Genomic DNA, 19069 nt, shown 5'->3' on the forward strand with positions numbered 1-19069 from the left:
ACTCACACACTCTTTTTATAATATTGGTATTAAAAAAAATTGGTATGTGTTGCCACTCCATGAATAATGATACTTCACACTTAAATGATCTACTTAAAATATGATAAAATATTCAGTAATTCTCTTGAACGATAATATAAAGAATAAAGAGACCATTGGCGGTTCACACAGCAGGTTCACAATTGTAACAGACATGGCGACCCAAAGAGTCTTACTGCTGTCCGACTTGTCATTTGTTATTCCCTCCCTTCCCTCTTCACACAAACTTAGCATAGCAAATTTAACGCTCAGATGAGTCATCGCCTCTGACTCAACTAACCCTTCCGACTGTAAACAGGTGCTTGATGACGAAGAAAGCGAATTCGCTTTCATCCACGACTCGGCGCGCATCCGACACGAGGTTACCTTGAACTGCCTCCTCGCCGAGGTGGGGGACGTGTTCGCGGAGCGAGAGCTGGCCATCGCGGTGCAGCAGGGCAGCCACCTGTACGCCGAGATCAGCGGCAGGTGAGTTGCGGCTGGTTCAGCGCTGTCCGGGCACACACACGGTGTGCACAGCTCCAGAAAAACAACGCGATTTCAAAACTACTCAAGATATCCAAGCAGGGTTTGCTTACGAAAAGCATTAAGGCCGGTCCCATCTGGTCTCAAATACTCACTGCAAGCATTAGTTCTTTTACCAAACTAACAAGGTAAACACTTGCTTGCCCAGATGAGGCATAACCTGCCAATTAAAAAAAAAAAAAACTCAGAGGAAATAATCTAAATATTGAAAACTTTAGAAGGTGGCAGAACAAGTCAACAGCAAATAAATTACATTAGTTTTATTTTATTGTATTTATTTATGAAAAACTTTCCTTTCACAATTCAAAAATATAATCAGCACAAAATAAATTTATCTCAAAAAGTTAATTTCGTCTGATAATTATTTATCTCAAGTTACTTTTTAACAAATATTTTTGAACACTTAAGTTCTTTAATCTTTGAAAAATAACACAATTTACAATTTCAGTTTATTTAAAGGCTTTGGAGGGTTAAGTTACTTTTCTACTCTAAAACAAAGAAGAAGGAGCAGAAAGTCCAAAAAATTGCAGAGTAAGTATATGAGCACCAATAATAATATTTACGTTAATACTTTTCCAGGTGCATCATACAAAAAAAAAAAAACAAGCAAAATGTGTCATAAATCATTAGTGAAAAATTGGAAGTATCGTATTCAACAACAGACATATCAAACTTAGTAAAATTATTCGTCATTAAAGAAAATAACAAACACAAAACTTATACTTAGCTCTCCAATAACCATCATAATTTCGTGCCCCTCTTTTCACTCTGATGTCATTGATCATGGTGGCATCGTCTTGAAGGTTTTTGCTTTTTCCTACTTAACTGCCTAAAATTCCGAGTATTTATACCTTAAATTCCTCCCTACTTTCCTCCTATAGGCTCTCAAACTCTCTGGCATGAAACAGAAAGTCTAGGACGGTTGCAGAAAGTTCTAGAAGGTCCTTCACTGTAGTTCAAACAATCGATACACAGGCGAGTCTTCCAGTTGTATTATTCTTCTTGCTAAGATCTCGATTGGTACCCCTGCGTTTGAAGCTGTTTTGGAAGAAACCATAATTATTTTGTTTTTTAAGGTTAGTATTTAGGATTCAACATATAAACAGGCAAGGTTATGTGTTTTTAATGTAGAAAATTAACACGAAACGTCTCATGACCAATACAAACGGTCACAGCATTGAAGAATACATTGAGGGTTGAACAGTATTTTTGATTTTGGAATAAGTTTGAGGGCTGCGCGCACGTTCCCGGTGACTTTAAGGTGTTATGAATGGGCGCCACCACGTGTAAGGGCACGTGGACCCGGCTGAGTCTCGCTCTCAGGGCGTGACGTAGCCCAGGTGGGGACGAGTTACCAGCCCTTTCTACCCTATATAGATCCAGACCTGGCCTGCTCTAGGCGTCGGGCACGCCACACTCCTAGGCTAAGTAGGCTCACTCACCACGTGGTTAAATAAAGTACTCAGGTTTTACTTATATCCAGATTTAATTCCACGAACACGCCTCCCTCTACGCACGTTACACTTTAAACGGTTAAAAAGCCTGAGGCACTAACCGACTTAAGTGAATGCATGGTCCACCCACGTGGCCATGCGATAAAGTATGCTTAGTACCCAATGTATAAAAACTCGAATGAGATAATTAATTATTAATACAGTCCGCCGACCGAGAGCTGCCCCGAGGATTGACGGACGAAAAGGTTTAAGAATAATTAAAGATGCAGAATTACTTGATCGGTGGTTTACAACGGTTGAGATCCTCGGGGTGCTGGCGCGTCTGCTCTCGGTCGGGGATGAAGATGAACTGGCCGCGAGCTGGCTCGTCTCGACTAACATGGCGCCTCCGCGCCAACACAATTACCGTTATTACATTCTGCGATTCCGTGCCCCGGCGAAAGTTAAGTAAATCATAAATTAACATTAAAAAATATATAAAAATTACTGGCAATTTAAAGTACATTAATATTTACGTAGTTATTGAGAATTTATATAAACATTCCTACCCTCGTCCAAGTCCGTGCCTATTCAAGTCCGCCCGGGCAACGTCTGTAATTTTTTAAGTAACGTAATATTTAAATTAAAGAAATACATGAGTAAACTGCAACAAAACACTGGGGCAAAAAATGAATGAAAAAGGGTTTACAATTCACATTAAAACTTAACACTTTAGGGGGTCGCCGCACTGCTTCTAAGCGCCCTCTTGCCGGGCTAGAAACACACGCACACACGCACGCACGAGCGGGAGGTTTGAATAGAGACGGTGGTTTGGCGGTGTCATATCGGGCTCAAAGGGGCCGCAGGCCCGGACGACGTCAAGTTTTTAAACTGTGTTTTAAGATGTGTGTAAATGGCTAAAACGTGTGTTTCCGGAGTAATTTTTAGGCGTAAAACAACCAGTACAGATTATTTAAAGCACTTAAGGGAACTGCATTGCACCTTTATCTCCATTTCTCCGCCATATAATGTTACGGTCACCGCTCAAATTTCATAATTTTTCCAGTGACGACGAGAAGACTGCGTGCCAGTTCAGAGCCTTGCGCTTAGAGGCTATACCACGCTAGAAGCACCAGCGAGCATCGCGCTTATCATCACGCCTCACTAACACACATACACCCCGACTCGACAGCGAGATTCGCCATTCCAAGATAAATCTCTGAACAAAAAAAAATAGCCAGTCATGGGGACTGTCAACAGAAGTGAAAACTTAAAACTTTGTTTTTAAATGTGTAATATGACATCATTTCTACGTCAAATGTACGTAAGAAATTGATTTTTGTATTATATCAGTACGATGTCAGCATGATATCATTTATCCTTGACGGTGATGCGAACTCACAAGATTTTACCCATATAAAAAGGAGTCCAACACGCACATGATACAGTCGAGTATATACAATGTATTAGTATATATGCGTATACATGTACACAGGCCGCTGCGCGTCGAAAGTCTGGCGCAACACGTCACGAGCATGTCGGTGACGCGAACCCATAAGTTTTGCCCCTACCAAAAATCGCTCAACGCGGCTAAAGAAGTTTTCACTTCAAAAATGTTAAATATTTATATCAGGTGACCGAGAGCATATGTTATTGCTAGTTGTACTATTAGTTTTTTCAGGCGTGATATCGTTTCAATAACTGGTTTGATAATGATTCAACCATTTTTTCTGTTGCACCATTTGTGGCACCATGGTGTTTTGAACGCTGAGCGAAGTAGATCATTGGGAACTTTGGGTTGAACCGAGAGTCGTGGCGGTTCAAAGCAATGATCTCGGATCGACATAGTGCGAGCAGACATGTCCGAACTTTGTACACACCCTTGGAGGTTATTATTGTAATCAGGTGTGAAAATTAGAGAAGAATTTCTAGATTTTAAATCATATGTATAATATATGTATGTATATATATTATGTTATAACTTCATTCCATATGTAAAACCTGCCGTCACCCGCGGCCTTGGGTTCGAAACCCGGGGGAGCTTATGCCTTACTATCTAATGCATTGTTGTGCACACCATGCTCAGCATAGTGTGTTGAAGTCTAGCTACTAAAGTGCTTTCAAGGCGTACAGTAAATAATGGTAGAATGTCTCGAGGGAATGGCGTTTTTACTTCACACGAGGCACTGGTTAGACTTGTATGAATAGTGCATGGACAGAAAACGAAAACTTTTGAAAGGATACAACACAATGCATGCTACACTGGTGGTGGAAACTGCAAATTAGCTCCAGCGGAAGTCTCTGTACGAAAGGGTGACGTGGAGTGGGTGCAGCCAACCCGGTAAGCTTTTTAGCTCACATGTGTAGATCTGGTTCTTCAACATACACAGTGACTCTAAGTTAAGCTGGCTGGAGAAACTCTGGGGTCTGCAGTCGGCCAGTGCCGTAAGCAGGAACCATGCGGCGCGAGGGTGGCGTATTTAGTGACGGCCGGGTTACGCCCTGCACCGTAAACTGTCCGGGGACACGTGGGAAGTACTAAGAAAGAAGGTTTAAGTTGAATAAATAATAGGTACCAGAGTTACTTGTATCAGGACAACAAATATGATGACTCCCCACGGAACTCGACGTCCGCTCGGACCGCGGCCTGTTGACTGCCGGAGGAGGGGCGGCACAAGGAGGGGGAACAATGCCGCCTCGCGCCAAACTCACAAGGACAAGATAAACCTTGTAAAACTTAAACACTAAACATAAATCAATTCCTCCGATTAAAAATTATTTCATGAACACAAAAGGCTGAATGTTTTAAAATGTTACAGTTAATTTCAATATGAAGTAAATGTATATGTTTCCACTACATTTACTAATTAAAACTACTTTCATTTAAACAGTACACTTCACAGTAAGAGCTACTCTAAGAAACTGAAAAAAGTATCACTTTCTAACACACAGACACGCCACTGACAGTTACTTGGGATGGGCTAGGGGTGCGTCCCGCTAGTGGGGTTGGTATGGGCAGGGTGGGGACCGTTATTTACTGCCCCCGGAGATACCCATATTTTATTTGTTTTTAACTCTATTTGTTTTTTAGTTCATTACTTTAATAATGCTTTTTATTTCGTTAAAATTGCTTTTATATTAAGTAGAGGGTTTTTTCTTAGCAATACCTATTCGTATTTCGAAGTGTTAAGTTTTGCAATAGCTTTTAAATAGTGGTATGGGTGTTTCAGTCGTAATTAAAAATCAAAATAGACAAGGCAGGTACCACACGAATTGCTATTTTGGGGAAACATTATCCATTTGATTGCCATTGTGCAATTGATTGTAGCATAGGCGTACCCAGGATTTTTTTTTTCGGGGGGGGGTGGGGGGTTCTTCCAGATATTTCTCGGGAGGATGGGGGGGGGGGGGGGGGTTGGGGAAGGGGGCTTCTGTTTTTTTTTTTTTTTAAGAAAAAAAACTCCATAAACACCAAAAAATAATTGTTTATAATAAACTTTTTTAAGCCTCCAAACGTTTTACAGAAGAATTCTTCTATTATTATTATTTTTTTTTATTATTTTTTTTTTTTTGGCAAATTCCGTAACCACATTCTCCGGGTCGATGTGGATGTTGTTGTGGACATTCAGTAAGGCCAATCCATTCAGTCTGTCCTGAGATATGGTGTTCCGCAGATAGGATTTTAATCTTCTTAAGCAAGAAAATGTCCTCTCCAGAGTTGCAGTTGAGACGGGAATGGTCGCCAAGACTTTTCGGGGGGGGGGGGGGTTTCAACCCCCAAAACCCCCCCCCCCTGGGTACGCCTATGGATTGTAGCGAGTTTATTTCATTCCAACCCCACCAATAGAACTGCACCTATCATTTTTTCAACACTGCTGCCGCAACACACATTCGCACTCTAGCAGTCAGCCTGGTCGGTCGAGCTCTCTCCTCACTAGCAGCAAGATGCCAAACCCGCACCGAAAGAGGAGGGGAAACCACCGCGGCCACAAGCATACCGAGCAGTGCGAACCTAGCCTAGAGGCAGACTGCGACAATGACTTGTCGCCGATGCGCTCTGAGAGTGGTCGATATATCGGCTTCTACGAGACTATCTACGAGGAACACATGCCTGCTGGCATCGGCTGCCCGGCTTTCTGCTGCACGATCAAGTGGGATCCAGCCATTGAGCCGGGGAAGCTGAGCGAGCTGGTCACTGGATACGTGGAGGACTACGACGACGAAGAGTACCAGCCAGAAGTAGATGTAGTGCCGATACGCAGCGCAGCAGGCACCACAGAGGCGTTGGTGTATCTGCGTGATTCGGCCTGCCTTGACCGTCTCAAGAGAGTGCGGGACTCAAGGTACCGCATTCGTACAACACATGCGGTCGTCCGCATTGCATCAGACCCGCCGGAGTACCTCGCATGGGGCATCTACTGGGATGTGGTGCAATGCGAGGAGCAAGCAAGGCAAAACAAGAAAAACCACAGCAACGACAGCTCATTCCAGACGCCTGAGCTCACTCCAGAGCTGCAGGACTGCAGCACACAGACGGACAAACCAGCAGGGCTCCGACACACCTCGTGTCAGACGCCCGCCCCAGCCAAGTGGAAACACTCTGGCACCCAAACCGCCGTTTTTACGGCAGAGAAAGGTACCAGCACTGCAGCCACAGCACCAGCACCAACTCAACAGCAGCTGCGCACGCCTCGAGACCGCCCAGTGACGCCGGCCCCTCCAGCCAAGAAGAGGGAGGCGGCCGCCAATGGTGCGCGGGAACCAAGACTGCAGCCTGCTGCAGAACATCGCCAGCAGCCTCCGCAACTGAAGAGAGTGCCCTGGCACTTTGTCGTCCTGCGGGGCGGCGGAGGGGCTGGGTTACCGACCGAAGAAGTGGAGTCTGCACTGCACGAGGCCGGCCACAAACCGACCAAGTGTTGGCGCATACGCAGCAAGGCAACAGGGCGCCCCACCGGCCTCCACCGAGTGGCTTTTGCAACACCTGAAGAAGCCACTCGACTCCTGGAGGCCGGCCTAGCCACCAAGGGCGCCCAGCTCGCAGCTGAACCAGCTCACACCAGACCGCAGCTCCCCAGGGCCTGGGGCCGCACCGAGCTGCAGTCTACTCCGCTCGGCGCAGTGCTGCAGTTGGCAGAAATGTTAACTGCGGTGCTGAGCCGCGCTAGGTACACACCGAGCCAGCCGTGGGCAGAGGGGACTCGTCCCCTCCGCCGGCCTAGCCCCTCTTCCCGTTAAAGGGAGGGGGTCAGCAGCCCACGGTTTAGGAACCTCGCCACACACACAACACACTAGCTAACACAGTAAATCAGTCCAGCCTTTGCCCACACGCAAATAAATAAATCAACACGTTTTTAATAACAACATATAAATCAAAACAAACTGAGCAGCCAAGGCCAACTGCTCAGCTTAAATTAATATTCACCCCCCTTCCCCCCCCCCTTTTGAATTTAAATTTTAAACTTAAAGGGAGGGCTGGACAACACACGAGTTTAAAGTAGAGTCACCACACGAAATTAAAGTAGATTATACCAGGTCATTTGCAACAAAACACAGCTTCGCAGCTTATTTAAAAGTCATTCACAAAAAGTCAAAACCGAATTCACATTAGGCAAAACAGGAGGTTATGGGTCGGCAGGAAGCCACCTGGTACTCCTAAAGGGTCGCGGAGTTCGATGCCAAGTTGCGGCATTCGGGCCCCGCGGCCCTCATCGGCGATGATGTTATCCCTTTATCAGTCAGACGAGAGTCTGCTGGGGGGGTGCTTCATTAAGCACTTGATACTGAACTGCTGCCGCATGTTGCCGCAGATTTAAAATGCACGAAATTCTGTTCGCAAGAGCGAAGATCATGTAGTCACAAAATGTGTTGGCGCAATGTTCAGAGTGTTGTCAGTATTTCACAAAAAAAAAAAAAAAAAAAAAAGACATGCCGTGATGCTGTTAACCATATCCTTTTATTCACATAATAACAGTCATTTCTTCCACACTCCTTTTCCTCCATTTACTAACTCTCTAAACTAAAGCAGTGCTACCAACTCGGTAGCTACAACTATACCTACGACACAAAATATCTTTATTGCCGATAACACCTCCCCTCAATAAAATATTTTTAAGAAGCAAACAATCTTTTCCTAAATTTGTCAAACAGTACACCACCAAGAGGCTTAGTAAAAATATCACCTAGTTGGTCACTGGTATTAACATAGTCCAACCTAATGATGTTTTCGAACAGTTTCTCTTTTACAAAACACTTCTTAATCTTTAGATGTTTGACTCTAGAGTTGTCAGTGGCCATATGTGCCAGCTTTATAGTAGACTGATTATCCTCTAACAGAATGATGGGACCAACATCTATTTTAAAATCATGCAACAAGTCTTTCAACCAACAAGCCTCACTGGCAGCTTGACTAAGAGCAACAAATTCTGCTTCAGTGGATGACAGAGCCACTGATTGTTGTTTTTTTGAAAACCAGATAACAGTACAGCCAAAAACCTTAAAGCAACAACCAGTTGTAGACTTACAGTCATCACTGCCTCCCCAGTCACTGTCCACATAGCCTACTACATAATCATTCCTGTTTCCATAGTAATTTAAACACATATTTAACGTACCCTTGATATATCTAAGAACATTTTGCAGAAGTTTGTAAAGTTAAGTGCTTGCACAGTTCTGATATCTACTTAAGATTGTAACAACAGCACACAAATCAGGTCGTGATCCCATTGCATCATACATTAAGGATCCAACTAATTTTCTACACTTTGACTATATTTCCTCATTTTCTGAGCATTCCTTTTTCAATAACTCAAACTTGAAGTTTCTGTCGATGGGCAAGGACAAAGGTTTGCATTCTGACATACCATACAACTCAAGTAAGTTCTGCAGATACTGTTTCTGACTTATGGTTGTACGATTAATAGCTAAATCCTGCTCGACATCAATACCTAGAAACCTTTTTACACAACCCAGCTCTTTCATTTTGAAGGTGTTACATAGTGCATCTCTAAGATGACTGAGCTCATTTTTACAATTTCCAAAATATAGAATATCATCAACATACACCAACAAAAACGTTTGGTGTTGCCTTTACATTTAGAATAAACACAGGCATCTTTGTCGGAACGTACAAAACCCAGTGATGACATTACTTTATCAAATTTAGAATTCCACAATTTGGGAGCATTTTTAAGGCCATAAATAGACTTATTTAGTTTACCAACAGGATACTCTTGAATTTACACCCTCTGGTAATTTCAAATAGAGTTCCTCATCAATTTTACTGTTAAGGAATGCACTGCATACATCCATTTGTTGTACTGGTAAGTTCAGTTTGGTGGCCACACTCATAAACACTCTGAAAGTTTTAAGTTTTGCCACAGGAGCATACAAGTTATACACATCACATTCTTGCTCGAAACCTCTTGCCACTAGTCTTGCCTTGTATTTAGTTTCCCCAGTTTCAGTCCCCTTTTTTGTGAACACCCATTTTGAACTAACTACTTTTTTTCCTTCTGGCACCTGTGGTAAGGCTGTCCAGGTGTTTTCATGCAACTGCTGAAGCTCGGCCTGAATTGCCTCCACCCAACATTGTGAGTCTTCCTTATTCATTGCCTCTTTGTAACTCTTCGGTACTGCATCAGTTGCTACGAGTCCTAGATCGTACTCTGAGCACCACGCTGGCTTTCTTACACTCCGTCCACTTGCTGTTTTAGGTGGCTTATCTTTGGAGGTCTCTCTGCATGACACTTCAATTGGTCTCCCCTTTCTTTGATCTCCTTCAGTCACTGCATCCTCAAACCCTTTAAAGGGGGAAGACATTCCTTCACATTGTACTTCTTCCTCATCAGTACTGGAATTTGATTTTATTTGTTCATCTTCTTCAATCAGGTCTAGGCCAATCATTTCAATCTCTTCTACTTCAGTTTCAGTCCATGTTTCATGTCCCTTTAGTCTCACAAACACCCCATTCCTTTTTATTTCAAGTTTCTTCTTGTCTTTGAAGTAAATTCGATACCCTTTGGAGTCTTCGTAACCAACAAAAACACCTTTCTATCCTTTTGGATCCCACTTCAGTCTCTTTTCTTTTGGTATATGGACAAATACCTCTGTTCCAAACACATGAATTAGTTTTGTCAAATCAACATTTTTCCTTTCCCAGACTTAATATGGTGTCTTATTATTTTCTCGAGCCTTTGAGGTCCTATTTAACACATACACAGCTGTATTTACTGCCTCTGCCCATAGCTGTTTGTTAAGCCCTTTCCCACTGAGCATGTACCTAGCAGCTTCCACTAAGGTGTGAATGTCCCGTTCTGCTCTTCCGTTTTGTTCTGGTGTATAAGGTATTGTTGTCTGGTGTTGTATTCCGTGGTCCTCAAGCAGCGCTTTCACTTCCTGATTCACAAATTCTCCCCCATTATCACTTCTAAGCATTTTCACAGGCAGACCTGTAGCTTTTTCAGAAAAATTTATGTAGTATTTCAGCTTCTGGGACACCTCAGATTTACTCTTGAGAAAGTACACTTGCCGGTAATTTGAGTAGTCATCTTTCAGTAGCAGAAAGTATCGAGACCCTCCCACAGACTCTACCTCCATTGGTCCACGCACATCAGCATGTACCAATTGCAATGGAGCATCAGTGTGTTGTTTGCTTTCACCAAATAGTAATTTCTTCATTTTTCCCTCCAGACATGCTTCACATGACTCACTGTTGTCTGAGTACTTAATATTGTTTTGATTCAAGACACTTTTCACATAGTCCAGGTTCTGATGACATAAGCTTTCATGCCACTCTCTCAATGAGCATACCGCCACTAAGCAGTTTTGTTCCATGATTACGTCCAGAATATACAAATTTCCCTCCTTATTTGCCACCGCACGAATCTGGCTGTCTTTATATACATAGCAATGATCGCCAGCCATTTTAACAGTATGACCCTTTTCAATTGCACTTGATACTGAGAATAGGTTCATTTTCAGCTCAGGGACCCACAATACATGGTTCAAGGTACTTTGCACATAATTCTGTCCATTGTAGACTTTCACATTTACTTGTCCGATACCTTGCACCTGAAGACTACGTCCATCACCAACTAGAAAACATTTATTTGATACTGGTGTAAAGTTCATGAGGAGGCCACGTTCGAATGTCATATGTTCACTTGCTCCACTGTCCATGATCCAAGAGGTGGATCTTTTATGGTCCTCCAAATCACTTACACTACGCAATACATTTCTGACATTACAAAGGCATTTTCATGTTTAGGCCTATACCTTTGCTTGCACTGAAACTTCAGATGTCCTTTCTTGCCACATTCAAAACACTTTCGTAAGTCTTTTTCCTCTCTGCATTGGTTTGCCACATGTCCCAGGAATCCACACTTGAAACACTTTAATCCCCCTGTCTTCTTGACTGTGTTCCCTTTATATGATCCTGCCACCATAGCTACATCCTCATCCTTGCTTTTAGAACTTAACCTCTCTTCTTCCACTAGTAGTCGTGCCACCAGGTCATCAAGTTTCTGTTTACTAGTTTCCACAGATTTCCATGCTGTCACAAAGTGACCAAATCTCTCTGGCAGTGACATTAATATTTTTGTAATCATGAACTGTTCCGACACTTCTTCTCCTGCCTGTTTAAGCAAGTGACACAATTCTTGTATTTTTGACAAATATGTAGACATGTCAGAACCCTGCTCGTACTTCAACTGAAAAAAAAGTTGTTGCAGTAAGTGTACACTTGTACTCGACTGCTGCTCATACACACTAAGAAGCTTCCTCCACATCTCGCTTGCAGTGGTGCAAGTAAGTATGTGCATCATTGCAGCCTCACTCAAACGCATTACAATAATACTCAGAGCCTTTGCATCTATTTTTTGCCACTCACCTTGATCTTTTTCCGGTTTAATGTCTGTTCCATCCACAACTGAAAAAAGATTTATTCCCCGCAACAACACCGACACCTGAAACTTCCACACGTTCCAATTCTTCTGCCCCTCCAACTTTATCGCTCCCACGGTATTCATCCCTAGCTGCTCCATTTTTCCGGAGTCAACAAGTACTGACGATAAATTGTTGACGACGAAAGTGACTGAATGTGTACCACACCCCGGTACCGCTACTCCACAGAAGCTTCCCACGCCGCCATTACCACCCTGAAGAGAAACACGTTGCCAGCCTACACAATTTAAACATCTTTGGTGCGAAGATCACTCATGACTGTTATAAGCATTCTGGGCCCATAACCTGTTGTCAGTATTTCACAAAAATAAACGACACGCCGTGATGCTGTTAACCATATCCTTTTATTCACATAATAACAGTCATTTCTTCCACACTCCTTTTCCTCAATTTACTAACTCTCTAAACTAAAGCAGTGCTACAAACTCGGTAGCTACAACTATACCTACGACACAAAATATCTTTATTGCCGATAACACAGAGAAATGATCATTAGAGCATTATTCGGCACATATAATTGGATCACAGATCGAAGAGCAATAGTGTAGCTGGCCATTAAAGGACCAGTATGTCTGATTGGCGTAAATTACATAATTGAACCGAAAATTGTTAAACAATATACAGGATCAACATATCCATTCACCTTAGCTGAACAACACTCAAATCCATCATATTTTTAAATTCCTAGATAACCTAATCTAGTTCATACAAATTTTATTCCTATATCACTGCTCCCTTTTTGAAAACACAGGGAAAATCTGCACCTTAAACACCAGCTACTAGTATTCGAAAAAACGAGTCATTACATTAGTAAAAGAAAATCCGCGATGTACTCCTTAGTGTGAACCTAGCTTTCTTGCACAACATTTTAATATTTATAGAATATAGTTGTAAAATAATCAAACATATTTTGACCAAAAACAACTAATACTGTTTCCAGTTGTGACGTTTTCCCATAAAATAATTTTTTTCTTTGTACACTCAGTTTGATTACAACTGACAATTTGCATCTCAGGCTAAATTTACTCATAGTTACTGCAAATCAACAAGAAGTTAAAGGACAAAATTGCAGAACTTTTCAACATGGAAATACCTAACGAGTTTGAAGATTGAAGCTGTCCTTTACATGTGGAATATATATTATAAAAAGTACCAAATTGGTGGTAAGTAGGAGGAGTAAGCCGGTTCTGGGACAAATGTAAACATTACATATGCAAAGATGGCGGCCCCCAGGAGATGCTGTCTGCTGGGGGCCGCCATCTTGTCAACCTGGGAAAGTGTAAACATTGTTTACGTAACCGTGGCAACCAAACAGCGTCTGCTGGAGGCTGCCATTGTTGTTGACATACGTCACCTTAGTTATAGCTTTGATTGCTAGAGCGGCCACCGTCACTTCGAAAGCAGGAGTTGTGTACAAAAAAGCTTGACAGCTGGAGTTTGATCTGGGGGACGCAAGAATGTCGAGGTTAGAAAGCCAACCAAACCACGAAACAAGTTGAGGAGTAGAGAAATAAATGAGGAATATATTGTGGGCTTAGTGGAAAAAGTCGGTAAGTCCAATTTCTGGAAAAAGACTGTTAGTTCACTTACAAAGTTTTGCTTGCCTAGAATAGCATTAAAATGGACTTGCCGAAATAAAGCTAGAAGAAAATGTCCACAATCATTCATTATTTAGACTTACATACATTTTCTTGGCGAATATATAGCCCTTACAACTTCATCTGTGAAGTTAACTCATTTTCACAAAAAAATGGACTTACCAACTTTTTCCACTAAGCCCACGATATGCTTACGTTTTCAAAAGTTAAAGTATGCTTAAAACAAACGCCGCTATACTGCTATGTTTAAATCTCAAAAGATAAAGTATACCTAAAACAAATGACATCATAATAGCTATGTCTAAAAACCCCACCCCCGAGTATGCTTAAAACAAATACCACCATACTGCTATGTCTAAATCTCAAAAGATAAAGTATGCTTAAAACAAATGACATCATACTAGATATGACTAAACCCCCCACCCTGAGTATGCTTAAAACAAACACACCATACTATCTATGTTTAAAAAAAACCACTCCGAGTATGCTTACAGCAAATGCTGCCTTACTGCTATGTTTATAAAACCCCCACCCCGAGTATGCTTAAAAAAATGCCACCATACTGCTATGTCTAAATACAGCTCCCAGGGAGCGCCACACACTCACGCCACTATCTTTAACGTCACAGAGGAGAGTGTCATCCAGGTGTTGTCCGCTGAGTCTCCGCGCACACAATGCACAATTATAATTACCCACAGCATATTATATATAAAAAAAGCATAACAATATCTTTATTGTGTTAGTTAAAAAATAGTAAAAGTTCAAAGACTATTAATTTCCCTTCCACTATGTCAAAGTAAAATAAGCATATGTGCATTAAATATAATATTTAAATAAGCATTTTACAAAATGTTGTGTAGGAAAGATTCGCTCTGAGCTAAAAGCTTGCCCATATAGTAAGAACAAATAGTACTGGCTCTCTTCCAGTAAAATAAACATATATGTATTAATGTTATATTTAAATAAGCAATTTACAAACACCGTGTAGGAAAGTCTCTGAGCTGGAAGCTTGCCCATATAGTAAGAAAAAATACCACTGGCTCTCTTCCATTAAAATAACCATATATGAATTAAATAAAATTTTTTAAATAAGCATTATACAAACCTCCTTCGTGAAAAATAGTTCCGCAATGTGTGGCAGTATATAGCTCTCCAAATCCACGAGCGTGGACATCTACATCATGTTGGGGAGACCTGCAGAACATTACATAGTTCAAACAAACTCAGTCGCTACAGCATAAAACAGAAAATCTAACCTGAAAGTATATTACGTTAACCTTTGTAAAAGAGAAAATAAAACACTTTAGCTCAAGTTAGCAATTGTAAAAAGCAATCCAACCTGAAAAAATAAAATTACATTAAGTACATTCTAGCCTGAAAATATATTACTTTAACCTTTGTAAAAGAGAAAATTAATTAGGTTAAGTCCATTCTAACCTAAAAGCAATATAGCCTGAAAATAAATTACATTTAGTCCATTCTAGCCTGAAAATAAATTACGTTTAGTCCATTCTAGCCTGAAAATAAATAACATTATCCTTTGTTAAAGAGAAAATAAATTATGTTAAGTCCATTCTAGCCTGAAAATAAAATTACATTAACTTTTGTAAAAGAAATCTAACCTGAACAAATATACAGTGATCGGGAAAAAACATACCAATAGGTTTCTCCACATGCATTGGCACAGGTGGAACTCGACCGAGGGGTGGGAGGACCAGAGAGTGCTAGTGTTTTCCTACAACCACCCCTCGGGAGCCAGTTGGGGACGACAGCACGCAGATAAGCACTGCTGAATGTAACAAGGGAATGATTTATCATTTATCCAGGGAAAGGCGTAGGTCTTTATGTCCCCAAGGCAGAGTGCCGACACTGTCTTCAGAAAGTCAATGCTTATCATCTCCTGAAGCCAATGATACCTTGGTCACACGCTCCGTAAACACAGTGTGGCCTTGCGATCGGAAATGGTATTAAGTCGTGAGAATCTGTGAATTTCTAAGCAAGCAATCCAGGTATTGGGGAAACAGGAGTGAACACAGTACATTGGCCTTGATTCCCTTGGCCTTATGCATAGAAGAGCCATCCTCCATCTTAAATGCATAAAGCTTCGGGCGATGACCACCAAAATCCATGATAATCAAGCCAGGGGTCTCATCCTTCATCACCCCTGTTACACCCTTGTTGACTATGGGGAAGTGTTGCTCATTACCTGGCTCATAATTTGAAGTGTCAAAACGTGAAGCTAAATCGGGGCGAATCGAATCATAAATGTTGTCACACACAACATGGTAAATTAAAGAGTCCGTATCCGAGTACAAGAGATGCAGAGACTGTGGAGAGAATTTCTTTAACATATAATTATAATGGAAATTGTATAAAATTTTTTTGATAAATCTAAAATGGCGACACCCGTGTACAATGGTTTATCAAAGGAAATCGTCCCTTTCTGCAACTCTATGAGGACTAAATTGTCATCGATGATTCGCCGAGCCTTGAATGTTGGACGACCAATCAGCTCAGCCGCCCCGAAAACAGAATCGTACCGTGAAGCGATGCGTATACCTCTATGTTTATGAGTATTCCCTAAACTCTTACCATAAATAGAGTTCGAAAGTAATTTAAAAAAAATTTTCTCGAAGGGGTTCGCAGCCTGGATACGACGCTCAGCATTAAAGGCTATATAATCTCTCATCCAGGCCACCTGCTCAAACCACAACACGCAGTGAACATGGCCAATGACCACCCCATACTGAACGTAGTGCCGCAGTGTTTTAGCATGGACAACCTATTTAGTACACGGCGCGAGAGTTAACAATAATTTACTCATATGCCCGTTTAGCAGTATGCTATTCACAGGTGCCAGAGGCAGATCTGATAGGCGATCGTGACAATCATTGGGAAAGGACCAATCTACTTCCGTGAAATAAGATGTATCACCATCGATGTCAATGGTGCTGAAATCCCAACTCGTATACTCATCCCTGAGAACCCTTTGGAAATTACCCATAGAAAGCTTATCCAACATTGTGTTAGCATAAAAGGCATTGACATCAAATAGCAGATGTAAGAATACAGAAGGCTAGGGTCGTGATTGGACATGTAAACATTATTAGCTTTCGGGTGATGCCGACTTACGTTGGTAATACCAACACGAACAGCAGACTTTAGGTAGAGGTATACGTCCGGGTCGGTTACAAGCTCTAGATGTGCACCGGTTTTAGTTAAAAGTGCATAACATGCGAGCGAGGGAGCGGTAATGTTATTTGCGGGATCAAGCGAATAATACTGTAAGCAAACGAAACAAAATGACTGGAATATGTCAGCCAGCAAACAAGTATCCACCTCAAGATAACTAAACGCATACTCTTGCAATGTGGCACAAATGAAAACGTTCCAAGCCCTTTGAGTGTGGCGGTAGCGAGGCAGTCTGCAATTGTTCACTAGATTTAACAAAATCATAGGGAAACACACCTTTATGCGTAGCTAATTGAAACTGTGTGTCATCTGTAAACATTGAACGGGTGATTTTCAACTGATCCTGCATGTAATTGGCAGCGAGAGTTTCCAGAGATGAATTAAAAAAGTTAAGAGAATCAATAAACCTAATACCCACAGTACGCATGCCTCCTTGTGCATTACCTGAGACAGTTATGTATTTAGTAATACATTTGTAGTTATCTAGAGTTACACCTAGGACTTTGACCTCGCTGGGATTCTCCACAACAAAGGAGCTGTCCGGCTGTGCAATCCGCTGCGAAACTAAGTGCTTCATTAAAAAGTGGGCATCATAATTTTGCAAATTATGAAAAACTGCGACAAGTTGTTTCTTTTGCATCCTGAAAGCCAGGTTGCATTTCGAATGGGCATAACCACGTATTTCGCCAGTCAAATGACAGTGATCGAGCACCTACTGCCCAGCCAATACCTTCTTACAGATATGACAATGTGTTTGACTCGCAAGCCTTGCAGAGACGGCTGGAGTCGGTGTCTTAACAGGAATGGTCTTTGAATAAATTTCACAAACCCACTTTGTCATTGAAACTAATTCTGCGACCATTTCAGCAATACAATTATCACCCTCGAATTGTACATACCTGGTCAAAGAGATATCGTACCCACACACTAACAAAATGCTACATGCGTATGGTAAATGTTCGTTTACCCGTGTGGTATTAGAAAACTCATCCCCAGGCAAACAGGTGGATATCGGCTTAAGGTATGACTCGGTGTCACAGTATGTAATAAAGCCGAGGCGATCCTGCATTGCAATGTTTGTAAACTGTAAATATCTATTCTCCTCTGTAGGGAAACAGAAACACACTGCTTGATGCTGGCTGCAGAGAACAGTGTGTGAAGTTAACCTGTCTTCACTTGACGTCGTCCGACCGAAGGCCACCCTAAAGCCCGACCTGCAACCGCCAGTATTCACCCCCGCTAACGGAACGCGCCCCTAGCCATGGCCCACCCGAGTCAGGCGAGCCACCAACAACTAAGGTAGAACCCGGCCTTCCCCAAATAAACAGACCGTCACTTCAATCAACCACGTTATAAAAACAAACACTAATTATTAAACTATATTACGTAGTAATTTAAAGTCGGTTGACGGAAGTGCGACGTAGGAGTGCCCGGGCACTCACGTGTGTAACTACAGCAATACGCGTGTGAGTGTTCCCCTGGCGGCCTTCTGCCTGAATCAATCAATCAGACCTTATGACATAATTATTCAAACCTTGTGTTGCGTCATTAACCCCACCAGAGCAATCTGACAAGAGACGAACAGTCGCTGGTGTGACGTAAAACATTCAAACATAATAATTCTTAAATATAATAACTTTCAATTCATAGAAGGGACAAATGACCTTAATTCAGCCTTTATAATTAATATAAGAATTTAACATCATTAAATTCTCTTATTAACTTATCAGATCAGAAATAATTAACGTAATGAGGTCAACCCTGGCGCGAGGGCCACCGAGCCTCGGCCGGACGCCATGACATGATGCCAGTTCAACGCGACTCGTGGACCGGGGCGGACGCACGTCCCACGGAGAGACATCATCCTTTGTCCACACCGAGTTCACTTCTGGTAAATATAGTCATTCTTCAAACCCTTTCAATAATCTCTCCGTGTGTACCCGGTCCAGCTTTTCGGTCCAGGACCTAATCCGGCCGCATAAATATCACACCCCCCCCTGCACCACACTTGGTCCGCGGGGTAGGTGCATTATCCGGTACGGGCCGACTCCCGAGGACAGAACTTTTGTTAATCTCAGTCGCTCCGGCGCTGACACTCCCCGTAAGGGAACTTTTGAGCGAATTTAGCTGCGGTCCGCGCTCCACTGCCGTGGACGCGAGCACCACCTCAGTACACAGATTTACGGGATTGGCCGCCTCCAATCACCCTCACCCCTCGTTGAGCAGCCAGGCTCAGAAACGCCTAGGGACACGATAATACGGAATAATTAGTGACTTTGTAACATTTCTTTGTAACCTTGTGCGACGCACCCTCGTGTA

General features: G+C 42.2%; 1 protein-coding gene across 1 annotated transcript in view; it reads left to right on the top strand.

The window, feature by feature from the left end:
* LOC134527953 (ionotropic receptor 25a-like) overlaps positions 1–19069 on the top strand; it is a 69923-nt gene that overhangs the window by 31076 nt on the left and 19778 nt on the right. Inside the window, exon 8 of the mRNA XM_063361046.1 lies at positions 338–507. Coding sequence (XP_063217116.1) covers positions 338–507 — 170 coding nt within the window. The remainder of the gene's footprint in view (positions 1–337; positions 508–19069) is intronic.

This window comes from Bacillus rossius, chromosome 1 (assembly GCF_032445375.1).
Source record: "Bacillus rossius redtenbacheri isolate Brsri chromosome 1, Brsri_v3, whole genome shotgun sequence".
In the NCBI taxonomy this organism is placed as follows: Eukaryota; Metazoa; Arthropoda; class Insecta; order Phasmatodea; family Bacillidae; genus Bacillus; species Bacillus rossius.